The sequence below is a fragment of the Mesoplodon densirostris genome, chromosome 9, assembly GCF_025265405.1.
Source record: "Mesoplodon densirostris isolate mMesDen1 chromosome 9, mMesDen1 primary haplotype, whole genome shotgun sequence".
NCBI classification, from domain to species: Eukaryota; Metazoa; Chordata; class Mammalia; order Artiodactyla; family Ziphiidae; genus Mesoplodon; species Mesoplodon densirostris.
Window position 1 is genome coordinate 26,826,319 of NC_082669.1, and position 14,725 is coordinate 26,841,043.

At 51.3% G+C, this 14,725-nt stretch overlaps 1 protein-coding gene across 1 annotated transcript in view; it reads left to right on the forward strand.

The window, feature by feature from the left end:
• The window catches only part of ADCY1 (adenylate cyclase 1), a 115,767-nt gene that overhangs the window by 41,606 nt on the left and 59,436 nt on the right, over positions 1-14,725 (forward strand). Inside the window, exon 4 of the mRNA XM_060108374.1 lies at positions 92-203. Within this exon, the coding sequence (XP_059964357.1) occupies positions 92-203 (112 nt within the window). The remainder of the gene's footprint in view (positions 1-91; positions 204-14,725) is intronic.

Genomic DNA, 14,725 nt, shown 5'->3' on the forward strand with positions numbered 1-14,725 from the left:
AGGTGACATGCGAAGGTAACGTCCGTCTGAGTGGCAGGAGCCTGCCCGTCTGTCGGCAGAGGAGGGCAGCTGGCACCCCTTTGTCTTGCAGCATCCTCTTCGCAGACATTGTGGGCTTCACGGGCTTGGCATCGCAGTGCACGGCCCAGGAGCTGGTGAAACTCCTCAACGAGCTCTTCGGCAAGTTTGACGAACTGGCCACGGTAAGCGCAGCCTCTCCCTTTGTCCGGAGAGTTTAACTTGAGTTGCTCCTGGGGTGACGACGTGCCAGGTGGATCCCCGTGTTGGAGACGTGACCTAGGCTGGTTGGGACGCGGGGTTCACCTGTTGTTTCAGCCTCACTGTTCGCTGGTTCCTTCCCTGGGACCTGCGCGCTGCCTTTGCAGATAGGACGACGCTGCACCAGCACAGACAGCGCCTCCAGTGAGGGGCCCGGGCAGCACGCGGCGCCGGCTGAGTTGTGTGGTCTTGCGCACAGGCCGCCCTCCATCTTCTGTCCTGAGGCAGATGTCGCTTGGGCTGGCCTTGGCGGAGGGCTCCTTGGAGCAGGCCTGTGCTGCCCTTTTCTGGGCCCGCTGCCTGTCCTTGAAACTTGCCTGCTGGGGGTCAGTTGGTGACGTCTCAGGATGCCCGGCCCCCTTGCTCGCTGCGGGCTGAGCGCCAGGGTTTTGAACTCTTCCTGGAACAGGTCACATCTAAGGCCTGCAGAGGTCAAGCCAAGGCTAACAGCCTCGCTTGCAGCATGCAGGCCTGGGACCCCGACACCCACCTTCCCTGCCCTGCCAGGACATGGCGGGAGACACAAGGACACGGACAAGTTCACCTTCTCCTTCAGCCTCGCTCGAGGTGGACACAGAGGCCCCTGAATGGGTGGTTATGAGACGGACAGAGGGAGGGAGGGAGGGGTCGGCAGATTCTGTTTGGCCTGTTTGTTCATTTGCTGACAGTTAAAGCTCTTGGAAGGAAGAGTGAATGTCCCCTCAATGAACAGGGTGAAGAGAGGACCCCTGGCTGGGCCTGGCTTCTGCAGTGGCCAGGAGTCCTGAGGGACGCTGGATGTGTGTAGGGGGCTGGGTGGAGGGTACCGCGTGGGCCGCAGACTCGGGCCGGCCTCTGGGCAGGACACAGAACACCAGGTCCCGGCCTTTGCTCTTGCCTTGCAGGAAATGCGAGCAGAGGTCACACTGCCTGTAATGTCGTTTTGCTGGGCATGGAGCTGCCTGTCCTCGAGGCCCTGGCAGCCTTTGTCTGCGTGGCCACTGGACTTGCTCCCGGGAGCGAGGCTGTGGTCTGTGCAAACACATGCCACCTCGCTTTCCTGGGAGAAGGCCTCCCGGGCGTCCTCCCGCGGACAGGGCTGCCTGTGGTTTCAGGGGAGCATAGAAGAGGCGGGGAGGGCATGAGCGTGGCCTGTGCCCGTGCATGGGGCTGGCTGTAGAGCCTCCAGCACCTTTTGCCTTTGGGTCAGGATGCGTGTTTTGTCCGGTGCAGTGGGTGACTGGCGGCCGGGGGCTCTTACAGTGCTGCTTGGGAGCTTTCTCAGGCCTGCTGCTTCCTCCCCCCTCACCAGGAAGCTTCTGGACCAGGGTCCCGCTTGGCCCACCAGGGCCTCTTTTCTGAGCATCTGCTGCTGATGGGAGGGCCTGTGCTCTTTGCCTCCTCGTCCGATTCTGTCTTCCCAGCAGCTTGAGGTCAGCATTGTGGTCCCTGAAGGATCAGGGCCAAGTTTGGTCAGTGATTCCTGGTGAGCAGTGCCGCCTGCCCCTCTGCTGTCCCTGGAAGACCCCCCTGCTCCAGGTCTCTCAGGACATAACCTGCTTCCCAGCCGGCCAGGAAGGCCTAGGAAGTCTTTATGGATTTTCCACTGGTGCTTTGTCAGATACCTGATTTGCAAATATTTTCTTCCCCACTTTGGCCTGTTTGTTCATTTGCTGACAGTGTTGTATAAAGGGCAGAGATTTTAGTTTTTATGCAGCCCAGTGATTACTTTCTTCTTTTGTGGGTGTAGCGTTCCCAGAGGTGGGCAGTCCGCTGGCCGGCCCCACCTGTGCTGTGTTCTACTGGAGCAGACGCAGGGCCCACCCCGTCCAGGGGCTGGAGAGATGGGCCTCCCTGGGTGGGAGAGTGCGGGTGGAGATGGTGCCCCGGGAACACCCAGGTCTTCGTTCTCAGGATGAAATGTGTGATCTGGGGGCTCCCTGTCCTGTGCTCTTCCTTCCTAGAATACAAACTCCATCTGTCACTTTGCCAGTTTCTTCGGTTTTAAATCAGCTGCAGGTGTGAGTGTCACCTTGAGTTCCAGGCCTGTGCCCTCACCCTGGCCCTGGGGGCACCTCTCGGGCCCATGTCCCAGCTGTGACATCCACTGCCCCTTTCTGTCGGCACCGCACCCAGGGTGCATGTGGCAGGGTGTCCACTGGGCCTTCTGGGGCATCACACGTTCCCTCAGAATGTTTCAGTGTTCCATGTGTTTCCTCAAATTGTTACAATTTGCCTTTTTTTGTTGCTAAATTTATCCCTAGGTATGTCATTCTTTTTGATGCAGTTGTAAATGGGATTATTTTCTTAATTTTACTTTCTACTAGTTCGTTATTAGTATATAGCAATGTGACAGATGTCTGTATATTGATTTTGTATCCTGCAACTTCACCGAAATCATTTATTAGTTCTAACAGTTTTTTGGATACAGTCTTTAGAGTTTTCTGTATATAATATTATGACATTTGCAAATAGAGACAGTTTTACTTCTTTTCCAATTTGGATGCCTTTTATTTCTTTTTCTTGTCTAACTGTTCTGGCTAGGACTTCAACACTATGTTGAATAAAAGTGGTGAGAGTGGGCATCCTTGTCTTGTTCCTGATCTTAGAGGAAAAGCTTTCAGCTTTTCACCAGTGAGTATGATGTTAGCTGTGGGCTTGTCATACATGGCCTTTATTATGTTGAGGTATGTTCCGTCTATACGCACTTTGTTGGACTTTTTATCATGAAAGGATGTTGAGTTTTATCAAGTACCTTTTTTGCATCTATTGAGATTACTATATGATTTTTATTCTTTTTTTTGTTAATGTATTTGTATCACATTGATTGATTTGTGTATGTTGAACCATCCTTGCATCCCTGGAATAAATCCCACTTGACCGCGCTGTGTGATCCTTTTAATGTATTGTTAAATTTGATTTGCTGATATTTTGTTGAGGATTTTTGCATCTATATCCATCAGGGATATTGGATAATTTTCTTCTTTTGTGCCAGCCTTGCAGGATAATGCTGGCCTTGTAAAATGAATTTGGAGGTGCTCCTTCCTCTTCTGTTTTTTTGAGAGTTTGAGAAGGATTGGTATTAATTCTTCTTTGAACGTTTGGTAGAATTCGCTGGTGAAATCATCTGGTCCAGGGCTTTCCTGTATTGGGAGTTTTTGATTACTGATGCAGTCTGTTCAGATTTTATATTTTTTCATGATTGAATCTTGGTAGATTGTATATTTCTAGGAATTTATCCATTTCTTTTAGGTTGTCCAGTTTGTTGGTACGTAAGAGATTTTCTCTTTTATTCACTACTAGGCTCTTTCACCAGGACACTTACTAGTGTCTGAGATGTTGGATTAGATACTTTTAACAAGGGAAGTGCACACCCTCCAGAGAACAGGTGCTGCACACACTGGAGCCTCATGGTGGGTTGACTGGAGTAAGAGATATGTTAGGTGTGTGTATGTGTACGCATGTGAGTGAGCATGTGTATATAAATGTATGTGAGTGTGTGTGTACATGTGAGTGCATTGTATATACATGAGTGTGCATGAACATGCATGCAACTGTGTACATGTATATGTGTGCATGTGTGTACATGAGGTAATACGTATGTGAATATGTAGGTGTACGTGTGTGTACATGTGTGTTAAGTTTTTGTTTAGATTTTTTTTCCATCTATGCTCCTGAAGGATATTAGTCTGTGGCTTTCTTTTCTTATGTTGTTTTTATGTGGTATCAAGGTAATGCTGATTTCATAGAAGAGTTGGGGAGTATTTCCTCCAGTTCAATTTTCTGGAAAAGTTTGTGTAGAATCGGTATTATTTCTCTCTTAAATGTGTGGTAGAATTTACTGGTGCATGGAGTTTTCTTTGTGGAAATTTTTAACTGCAAATTCAATTACTTTCAGTACGGCTTGTCGGGTTATTTATTTTTTTCTTGAATAAACTTGGTGTTTTTTAATCTTTCAGGGAGTCTGCCCATTTAACCTAAGTTGTCAAAATTATTAGAATAAAGTTGTTCACACGATTTCCTTGTTATCCTTTTAATATTTGTAGAATGTGTGGTAATGGCACCTGTCCCATTCTTGATTTTGGTGATTTGTGTCTTCTTTTTGTCTCATCATTCTGGCTACAGATTTATCAATCTTATTAATTTTTTAAAAAGAATTTGCTTTTGGTTTCATATATCTCGATTTCAATTTTATTAATTTCTTTATGTTTTTTTATTATTTTGTTTCTTCTGCTTATTTTGGTTTTCATTTGCTCTTCTTTTTGTAGTTTCTTAAGGTAGAAGCAGAGACCATTGTGTTTTAGATCTTTTTTCCTCTTCTGATATAAGTGTTTAATGCTGTGAACTTCCTCTGAAGTTCTGCTGTAGCAAATTTCTGATATGTTGTGTTTCTATTTGTGTTCAATTCAAAATACTTTATAATTTTCCCTTTAATTTTTCTTAGATCCAGGGATTATTAAGACATTTGTTTTCTGAGGGAGTTTGCAAAGATCTTTCTGTGTTTGACTTCAATTTTACTTTTACTGTGGTTGGAGAACATACTTTTAAAATTTGAATCCTCTTAAATTTATGGCCCAGAATATGGGCTTCATTCATTTGTGTGGTCTACGTGTGGCATATTTCCACGTTTTATCTTTTTTTCTGTTTAATTTCCTCTAGTGTTTCTTTTTCTCTTTTTTTAAATACATTTATTTTTGGCTGCGTTGGGTCTTTGTTGCTGCGCACGGGCTTTCTCTAATTGTGGCGAGCGGGGGCTACTCTTGGTTGCGCTGCATGGGCTTCTCATTGCGGTGGCTTCTCTTGTTGCGGAGCACGGGCTCTAGGCGCTTGGGCTTAGTAGTTGCAGCACACGGGCTCAGTAGTTGTGGCTCGTGGGCTCTAGAGCACAGGCTCAGTAGTAGGGGCTCACGGGCTTAGTTGCTCTGCAGCATGTGCAGTCTTCCCGGACCAGAGCTCAAACCCATGTCCCCTGCATTGGCAGGTGGATTCTTAACCACTGTGCCCCCAGGGAAGCCCTCCTCTAGTGTTTCTTGCAGTGTGGGCCTGCTGGTGACAAATCCTTTCAGCTTTTGTATTTCTGAAAGAACTCTTTATTTGGCCTTTATTTTTTTGAATTTCCTTTTTGCTGGGTATAGAATTCTAGGTGCAAAGGTCTTTCCCCCAGAACTTTAAGGATGCTGCTCTTATGGTCATCTTTCGTATTGTTTTCAACAAGAAGTCTTCTGTCAACTCATTGCTCCTCTGTATGAAATGTCTTTTTTCTCTGCCTGCTTTTAAGATTTTCTCTTGTTGGTTTTCAGCAGTTTGATTTTGACCTGCCTAGCTGTGGTTTTCTTCAGGTGTCTTGTGCTTGCCGTTTATTGAGCTTCTCTCATCTGTAGTTTTCATAATATTTGGGGAAAAACCCTCAGTCACCGTTTTACAAATACTTTTCTGTGCCCCTCCTCCTCTTCCTTCAGGAACACCAGTTTCACCCACGTCAGGATGATGATCTTGTTTTATTTTGGGGGTTCTTTTTCTTTCTGTTTCATTTTGGACAGTTTCTACTGCTGCGCCTTCAGGTTCACTCATCTTTGCATCTTCAGCGTCTAACCTGTCACATACCATCCAGTGCAGCTTCCAGCTCAGACATTATAGTTTCATCTCGGATCTTTTTTCCTTCTCGTTGAGGTGACTGTGAGGAAGCTCAAAATTAAAATGGCCTCATTCCCTTCTAATTTATTGCTTTTTTTCTCTGTTCTTGTGTGCATTGATGTTATGTGTTTTAAACATATTTTCATTCTAATCTGCTGGTGTCCTGTTTTGATGAGCACCTGGACATGTTTTTCTCATATGTGCTTGTTTTGTGTCCAAGTGCCCGGTGAGGAGGGTGTGGTGACCCCAGGGATCCAAACCCATCCTCCTTTACAAAGGTATTTGCTGGGCAGTTAAACAAACACAGAGTCTGTTTGTCTTAGTCTCCACAGGAGCTGACGTTTTATTTACCCTGATCCACGGCTGATGACCACAGATGGGCACTATGTTTTTGACCTTCCCCCCATTTATTGGATCCATTTTAGATTTGTGTTTGCTCTGATCTCCGTGTGTATTTGGCAACTGGCTGCCCTCTTTGGGTTCATGGAGAAGCACCTGTCCCGGGCTCAGCCCTGCTCCACCACCACCTGTTGGGGACGGGGCCCTTCTGTGGATCAGTTTTCTCTGTGGGAAGGTGAACTGGCCGGACAAAGCAGACATCCCTCTGGCTGGTTCAGGAGGTGTGGGCCAGCGTGGAGAGTCCTTGGTGTGCCCGCTACAGAGACGAGCCTGAGTCCTAGTTGTCTTCTTATCAGCAAGGCCACCTGGGCTGGTTGTGGCCCCCTCCTCAGGGGTGACAGGCAGATGAGAACACAGTCCCTAGCTCTGGTCATGACCCCAGGAATCCTTCAGGGACTGTTTCCAGAGAGAGCTTGTCGCACTCTTGTCAGTTCTCAGTCCCGAGGTGGCGGTTGCCTGGCACAGGATGGGGATGCATTGGATTTAGGACAGTGCCGGTGGTCCTGGGGCCAGGAGGCCGACCCACACGCGTCATGGGTGTTAGCAAGCGTGGACAAGTGCGGGAGGCTCAGAGTCTGCTGAGGGGCTCTCCCTGGGGATGCCCGCCCTTGGACTTGGCCAGTCTGCGCTGTCCCTGAACTCGGACGCTTCGTGAGCCTTTCTGGCCCATGCGGACCCGACACCGAGGGGCTCCTGGACAAGAGTGTAGGGGGTGCAATTCCTGAAAGATGACTCTGACGACCTGTGTTAGTGAGGACATTATTTTTCAGTTATTTGTGTTAATTCTGGATGTTTCTGAAAGGGACCCATGGAAGCTGGTCCAAGGGCAGAGCTCCCTACCCAATTCTGAGCTACTCGGGTGTGTGTTCTGGTCCATCCTTCCTGTCCCCCCTCATCCCTCCTCCTCCTCGGGAGACTGTCCTTGGGATCATTTCAGAGGGTCAAGCCTTCCTGCTCTGACACCCTGGTCCTGTAGCTGCGCAGAGTTGGCCGCGTTCAGGCCTGACACATGCTCGTGGGTCAGTTGTGACTCTGCTGGATGGTGTTCCTTTAGCAAAGCCACCTGTGCACCTGCTGTCAGGCAAGGAGTGCTGGAGCACAAAGACGGAGTCAGGGAACTTACAGCCAGGGTACTTACAGCTCGGGTGGGGAGACTTTGAGCCAATTTTGCAAAACCAGGATTTGCTGAATGAGATGTTTGCTACAGTGTGGTCAGGATGTAAACAGACATCGTGAGCACAGCCTGGAGGGTGTGGTGGTGGAGCTGTCAGCAGAGCTCAGCTTGGAAAACTGACCCAAAGGAACGATTTTAAGTGATCAAATAAGGTATAGAGTAGAATCCCAATTTTCACAATGTCTGTGCACACACTTACGTGAGTGCCAGAGAGAAAAGGCTGGAATGAAATATTCCAGAATAACTGTGGTTATTGCTGAGTTGTGAGTTATGATTTTTAATTTTCTGAACTTTCTGCATCCTTGATGATGAACCTGGATTTCTTTTTTTTTTTTTTTTTGCGGTACGTGGGCCTCTCACTGTTGTGGCGTCTCCCGTTGCAGAGCACAGTCTCCGGACACACAGGCCCAGCCGCTCCGCGGCATGTGGGATCTTCCCGGACTGGGGCACGAACCCGTGTCCCCTGCATCGGCAGGCGGACTCTCAACCACTGCGCCACCAGGGAAGCCCCTGGATTTCTTTAATTATCCCTTGATTAGCAGGGAATAGATATTGTTTCTTTTTTTATTTTTATTTTTTCGGTACGCGGGCCTCTCACTGTTGTGGCCTCTCCCGTTGCGGAGCACAGGCTCCGGATGTGCAGGCTCAGCTGCCATGGCTCACGGGCCCAGCCGCCCCACGGCATGTGGGATCCTCTTGGACCGGGGCACGAACCCGCGTCCCCTGAATCAGCAGGCGGACTCTCAACCACTGTGCCACCAGGGAAGCCCTAGATATTGTTTCTTGAAAAGCCAGTAGACGTTTGGAATTTGAAGGAGTCTGTCATTCGTATCAGGCCACCTGTGGAAACTCACCACCCTGTCTGCTGGGAGGAAACCTTTGTTCAGCAGCTGCGGTGGCCCAGGCCCCTGTGTGGGGAGATGTGCTCCAGGCAGAGGGAGGAGGGGTGTGTGGAGAGCAAGGCTCACTTGAGGCCTGAGTGGGGAGCCGTAGTAGAGGGAGAGGCAGGGTAGCCTGAATGGGCCCCTTGAGCGCCGTGCAGAGGAGGTGGATGTGGCTCTTCCACGTATCACCAGGGAGGCATGCATTCATAACTGGGTTCAGAAAGCAGCTCCCCGGTCCCTACTGTGTGCCAGCATTGTCCTAGGTGATAGGGATGCAGCATGAATAAGTCAGATGTAAACCCTGCCCTGAAGGTTTTAGAAAATTCACACAAGCACAAAGGTAGAGACAGTAACGTAGCACCCTCTCCCCAGGCACCCACAGCCCATCCTCGACAGTAACTAACGTCTGGCCAGTCTTGTTTGGTCTGCACTCTCCCCCCAGGTCCTGCCCAGCCCCGCACGGCACGCTTGCATCCTTGGTGAGTAGCTCTTCCACTGAGCACGTTACGGCCAGCACCACCTCAAGGCCCCTGTTGCACCCAATTGCACTGACTGCAGTCACAGATTCCTGAGTCTGGCTCTGGGCTTGGTCACCCTGCTCGTCTCAGACACGTCTCTTCTTCAGAGCTGGTTTGTTCCAGTCAGGATTCACATGAGGTGGACGCGTGTCTGGATTGTACCCTTGGATTGGGTTACGGAGGTGTCAGTGATGACGCAGAAGCTAATGCCATAGAAGGATGCTCATGGTCCCCGAGACGAGGGGACACACCAGGCCATCCAAGGTCACAGGGCACCACCGGGCGCCCAGGTTGGCAGAGGGGGCTGGGAGAGCAGGGCGGGGCTTTATTGGCGTTTCCACGGGAAGAGGGGACAAGCAGACGCAGGGCTGGACAGTGTGGATAGTGAGGGCTCTGGGCTGTCGGTGTTCCCTGCGGTCTGGTCCCTGCCCTGGTAATTAGGGTGGGGCCAGTGGCCGGAGTGTGAGAGCCCGCAGAGGAGATGGGGCTTCTGATCTGCCGGTGTAATAGGAACAAGCCATTGTTTGTCTGCAGGAATTAGCCAGCCCTGCGCGGTGGTCATCGTTCCCTGCCAGCGAGGCCCCCCGAGACGTCAGACCTTCATAGGATACAGAAAACAAAAACCTGGATGAATACACACACCGTATTCCGTGGATATGCCAAGTGTTTCTTGGCTTTGGTTTTTCCTTGTTAATGCTCCTGCCCTTTGTGGCGGCTCAGCCCCAAGGCTGGGTGTGTCCTGTGCTTCTCCTGAGCCAGCGGACCTTCTCTACCTGCCTTGGATCCTGGGCTTGCTCATTTGTGTTGACCACCCTTCCCTGGAGCGCAGTGCTGTCCCCAGCGCACCCCTCTCTGCTGGCCTCCTCCCTCCAGGGCGTGTGGGTCTGAGGTTCCCGTGTTGTTACCCGTCTCCCATGACATTGCACCCGAGGGTCACAGCAGCTGCGTCGAAAACTTGGCCCATCAGTGTTCACTCTGGTTGACACAGTGATAGTTTTCTGATCCTGTTGTTTCCTCTGCATTTATTAGCTTGTGCTTCTTTAAAAACGAAGAATAGTTAGTCCTCAGCTCTTTCATTATCTTCAGTGGATGCTTGATTCTTTTCATTTCTTTATCAAGTTTCAGGACTGGAACCCTCCAAAGGGGTGAGCCGTGCCGTTGCTTCCTGCTTCCTCGTGACTCAGCCCATCCCCTCTGAGTGTGGTCCTGCCTCACAGATGCGGCGTTTTCCAGAAGCCCTAGTTTCTTTCATGGGGAAATGGTTTTTCCAGCCTGTAATCTGGGTGGTCTCTGGTCCTGGGACTTTACAGGAGCCAGACATGGAAGCTATGTTTTAGAAAAAGAAAAATTCCTGAATGAATTCTGAGTTCATATTGATCTTTCCAATTCACTTAACTTCTGTGATTCTTATACTTGTGTCCCTTTTCCTTTGACGCTGGAAACCCTAATGACAGTAATAGAATTTTTTTGTTTCACCCTTTTATATACAGTTGATTCAAAATAGCGTTACCCATATTATTCCCCACAATAAGACCATTGAATACAATCTAAGATTTCTTTAGTGGTTTCTCTCGTTATCTTGCCCTTGAATTACATCCCACTAGATATACAGTCAAGTACGTGTTTTCCTGTCTCTTGTGAAACCACTTGTGAAACCACCTGTGAATTGTGCTACCAACGTGGTCACAGTTATTTCATTTTGGTTTTATTTTTAGGCATTGCTGTTCTAAATTTAATTTTTCTTTTTTAAGTACATCAAATATTTGCACGGCTGTGTCCCACAGTGCAGACCCTGAGGCAAGCTACGTGGAGAGAGGGCCGACCCACCCCACCATCGCCCCGCGCCCTGTGCAGTTAGGCATCTGTGCTCTGTTTGGGGTTGCTCTTCCACTGTTCCTTTTGGATACCAGGAGCAGATGGGTACCTGTGACTATTTATTATTGGAGAGTGTGCCTCAGTGGGGCCCGTTGATGTCTCTTGGGCGTGGCTGAGGCTGGAGAGACTTCTGGTCGTGAGTCAGTGTGGCTGGTCTCTGCTGTAGGACAGACGTCTGTGCGTTCTTGGGTTCCAGCTCTGTTGCTCCTGTGTGGTCCCTCCCCGTGGGCAGGAAGCCCTCGGAGCACAGGGTCCTCATCTCTTCCCTTCGCTTATATCCGTGGTCCTTGTTGCGGTGGGTGCAGCGTGTGGGACTCAGTAAAAGGAACTACAGGAATGATCTATGAAAACTGAAGTTGAAAAGATTATGTGTCCTACTTTCTGGCGATAGCCGTGGTTTATATTTTGGTGCATTTCTTTTCAGCTTTGTGTGGACACAGCAGGTTAAACACTGAGACAGCCACCTAGAGGAACATTTTCTAAAATCTCTATTTGGTTTTCCCACTGATGGCCCAGCGCCGTGCAAAGTTAACGTGACTTGGCCATTTGGTTTTGGATACTGTCACCTGGGGATCAGGTGCGGTCAGTGGGTCATTTCAAGCTCTCTCTGCACCTCCCCTCCCCCAGGGGTGCCACCAGGTCTTGGGAGCTCCCCAGCCTTCCCAGAAGCCAGCTGCAGTGTGGGGTCCTCTCTGGACCCCGCTGTTTCAGAGCCGGCCTCAGAGGGGTTTGGGCATCTTCCGGTTCTGAAGTGGCAGTGGCTGTTCCTGAGATCCCACTGAATTCTCTGCTTCTTCCTGGGTCCAGGGCTGGGCGGCAGGGTCACAGAGCCCTTGAGTGTGGGAGTCTCTGCCGTCCTCTCGGGCAGGGCCAGCCGGGTCCAGAGTTGACCAGTGGGCCTGCAGACCATACCTGGGAAGCAAAGGAGACCCTCCTGCCTGGATCCCCTGGCAGCCCCTGTGCTGCTCTGAGGGGTCTCTGCCCATCATGTCCTGTCACTCCTGTCCCTTCCAAGCAAGCCCCGCCGGCCCTCCTCCTCCGTTTTCTTTCTTTGCTTTGGCTGGGAAACAGCTGTTCAGGTGTCACAAACGCTCCCTGCAGGGGAACTCCAGGCGCTGGCTTTTCGTATTTACAGTGAAGATGTTGTTATCTGAAACACCAAAAGCAATGGAAAACATCGTTTTTTTGGTCTCTTAAGCTTGTTAACAAAAGTCAGGAGAGTTGAGATTAAAAAACAAGGGGACGGGTGAGCATTTCACTTCCCCAGTCTTTCCTGAGCCCGGGAGGGACTGTCTCAGGATGGTTGCCAGCGACACATTTGTCGCTGACGGGCTGTAATTATGCTCTGGTGTGTGTTGGCGGGTCCAGCGGAGGATGGCTGCTCTTCAGGAAGTTCTCCCCAGAATGCGGTGGGCCTCATCTACCTGTGAGCCTGCGGCCTGGATGTCACTTGCTAGATGCCCCCGTCCTGACTTGGAGAGCAGCCATGCCGGGCAGTAGGGGTCGCTCCTGAGGCTCGCCAGGAGCACCACTTGCCTTCAGCACAGTTTACAAGAACAAGGGTTCTTCAGCACCTCCTGTCCTGAGGGGTCGGCCATCAGAGATCCCACCCAGCCCCACAGAGACTCCCTTTCCTGTGGCGGCCACTCTTGAGTCTCTGTGTCACGTATGACAGTCCGGCTCATAGGGTGGCTGTTGGGGGGGCAGCCCCACCCACGGCCTCTGATTTCCCTTGAAATCTGATGGCACAACTGCCACTTACGACCTGCCCGTAGGATTTATGGCCCATTCACACACACACACACACGCGCGCGCGCGCACGCACACCTGCCCGCTCAGTGGCCTTGTACCGAGCAGGGCTAGTCCCAGGGTCAGGAGTGTCGGGGACACGCAGAGATGAACAGAAGTCTGGGGTTATGGGGCCTGGAGGTGGCTGGGATCTCTGCGGAGCCAAGCTGGGGGATGCAGGGATGTCCACAGTCACCCACACTCAGCATCCCACGGAGATGCTGATGGGTGGGGACACCTGTCATCCTCGAGGTCCCCAGAATCAGGGCTTGGTGACCTTAGAAATCTTCTGCAAGAATGCTGCCGACGTGGGGTAGGTGCTCTCACTTGTGCGGGCTCCTCAGAGGGAGGGGACTGGCTCACCAGATGGACAGCTGGGAGGGCGCTGGACGAGTCGGGGATCATGAGCTTTCCACCGAGGGTCTCTGCGCCTGGGGAGGGTCACGCCCCTGGCAGTGGACCCTCATCTCATCCTGGGCGCTCGGGTCTAGTGAAGGCAGCCTGAGTGTGAAGATGGGACACGGATGTATGGGGGGGAGCTGCCCCTCACTGGCCTGCACGGTGTGTCCTGGCAGTGACGGTGGGGACAGGTGAGGACGGACACTCTAGAGGTACCAGAAGAGAGCCCGGGCTGCCTGCTAGCCTGGAGAAGCCTGGCCGGCTGCCTCCCAGGGGCTCTGCGGCGTGGACGTCTGCACAAGGCCCTGGGCTCCCAGACTCTGTCACGGAACAAGTCAGCCCTGGCACGGCCTGCCCGTGGGACGCTGGGAAACAAGCCCCTTCTGCAGACCAGGAGGCTGGTGTCCTAATGGTTAAGTGGCCGCCCCTGGTCTCTTGAAGGATGAGTGGCTGGACCCTGGACCTCCCTGAGGCCAGCTCCCTGTCCACAGGGGGAGCTTGTGGGGCTTAGCATGGGGAAGACCCGGTCACTGGGTTTTCCCAGAGGCCACCCGACAGGTGGAAGTGACGGCTCTTCTCCCCTTTGACCGACTGTCCCTACACTGAGGGAGGCCCAGGGCTGGGGCGAGCTGGGCCCCCAGCCATTCAGTGGCCCTGGGCTGCCTCTCAGGAGAGCAGCAGGCTCACTGGCCCTTGTTCCTCCCCGACCCCCTGCCCCAGTGGACAGCGTCCTGCAGAAGAAGTGCGGGCCGTGTGTGAACCCGTGGGTGCTGAGGGCTGAGAATTCTCATCCCAGGGCCCTGTGTGAACTCACAGCATTGGAGAAAACCTGCAGGAGGCGGCTCATTTGTAAGAAACCAAAGAGCAGAATTAAACACAAGCTGTAGAATCTCAGAGTAGGGTCGGCAGAGCTCTGGGCTGTACAGGACCATCCGGGGGGCTGTCCATCCGGGGGCTGGGAGGTCCGTCTCATCCACGGAGAGGCTGCATGAGCCTGCTCCCCGTCACGGACGTGCCCAAGCTCAGGAAACACGATGTCATGAATGGTAGGACAGAGAATCCAGCTGTCTCCTGTCAAGACAGACACTGGAGACTTGCAAAAGTGAGAAGGATGCCTTGCTTCTCATTTGTTTTTGTTTGGGGAAATGTCATAATTTTTCAAACAGTGTGTTACTTATGTTATTATGTAACGGATTTGCTATTGTTACTTTAAATGCTTTAATACATTTAAAAAAATCTCTCAGTTGTAGCTTCTTATGTGGTAATAGCCATAGGTGTAACCTGCTTACATGAAAACTTTTTGTGAGGTCCTCAGTTATTTAGGGGGGGTTTGAAGGGGTGTTGAAAACAAAATGCTCTAAAACTGCCGTTTTAATGCTGTCCTTGAAATAAAACTGACAGTCGCTGTCATAATCATAGCTGACCCCAGTGGACTGGTGCAGGACAGGTGGTTGTAAGCATCTGACGTGTCTCTCTGTCCTCAACACGAGGGCGAGGTGGGTGCTGGCATTCTCACCTTTGTGTAAGTGCGCGAGTAGACCTTCTGCAGTGTCGGATGACTCTCCAAGGTGTTCCCTGTGGGTGGTGAGGTCTGGGCTCAGGCCCCGGCTGGTGGTTCTCTGGGGAGAGCTGCTCACACGGCCTGTGGACCTTGACTCTGGGTTAAGCCACGGGCACTCAGATGAGTGTGGCCTGCCCTTCCCGAGCTGGCAAAGGAGTCTAGCATGTTCCAAAAGGGCCAATCACATGGTGATCCAAGGACGGGGACTGTACTAGCCCCTCTTGGGAGAGGGGGG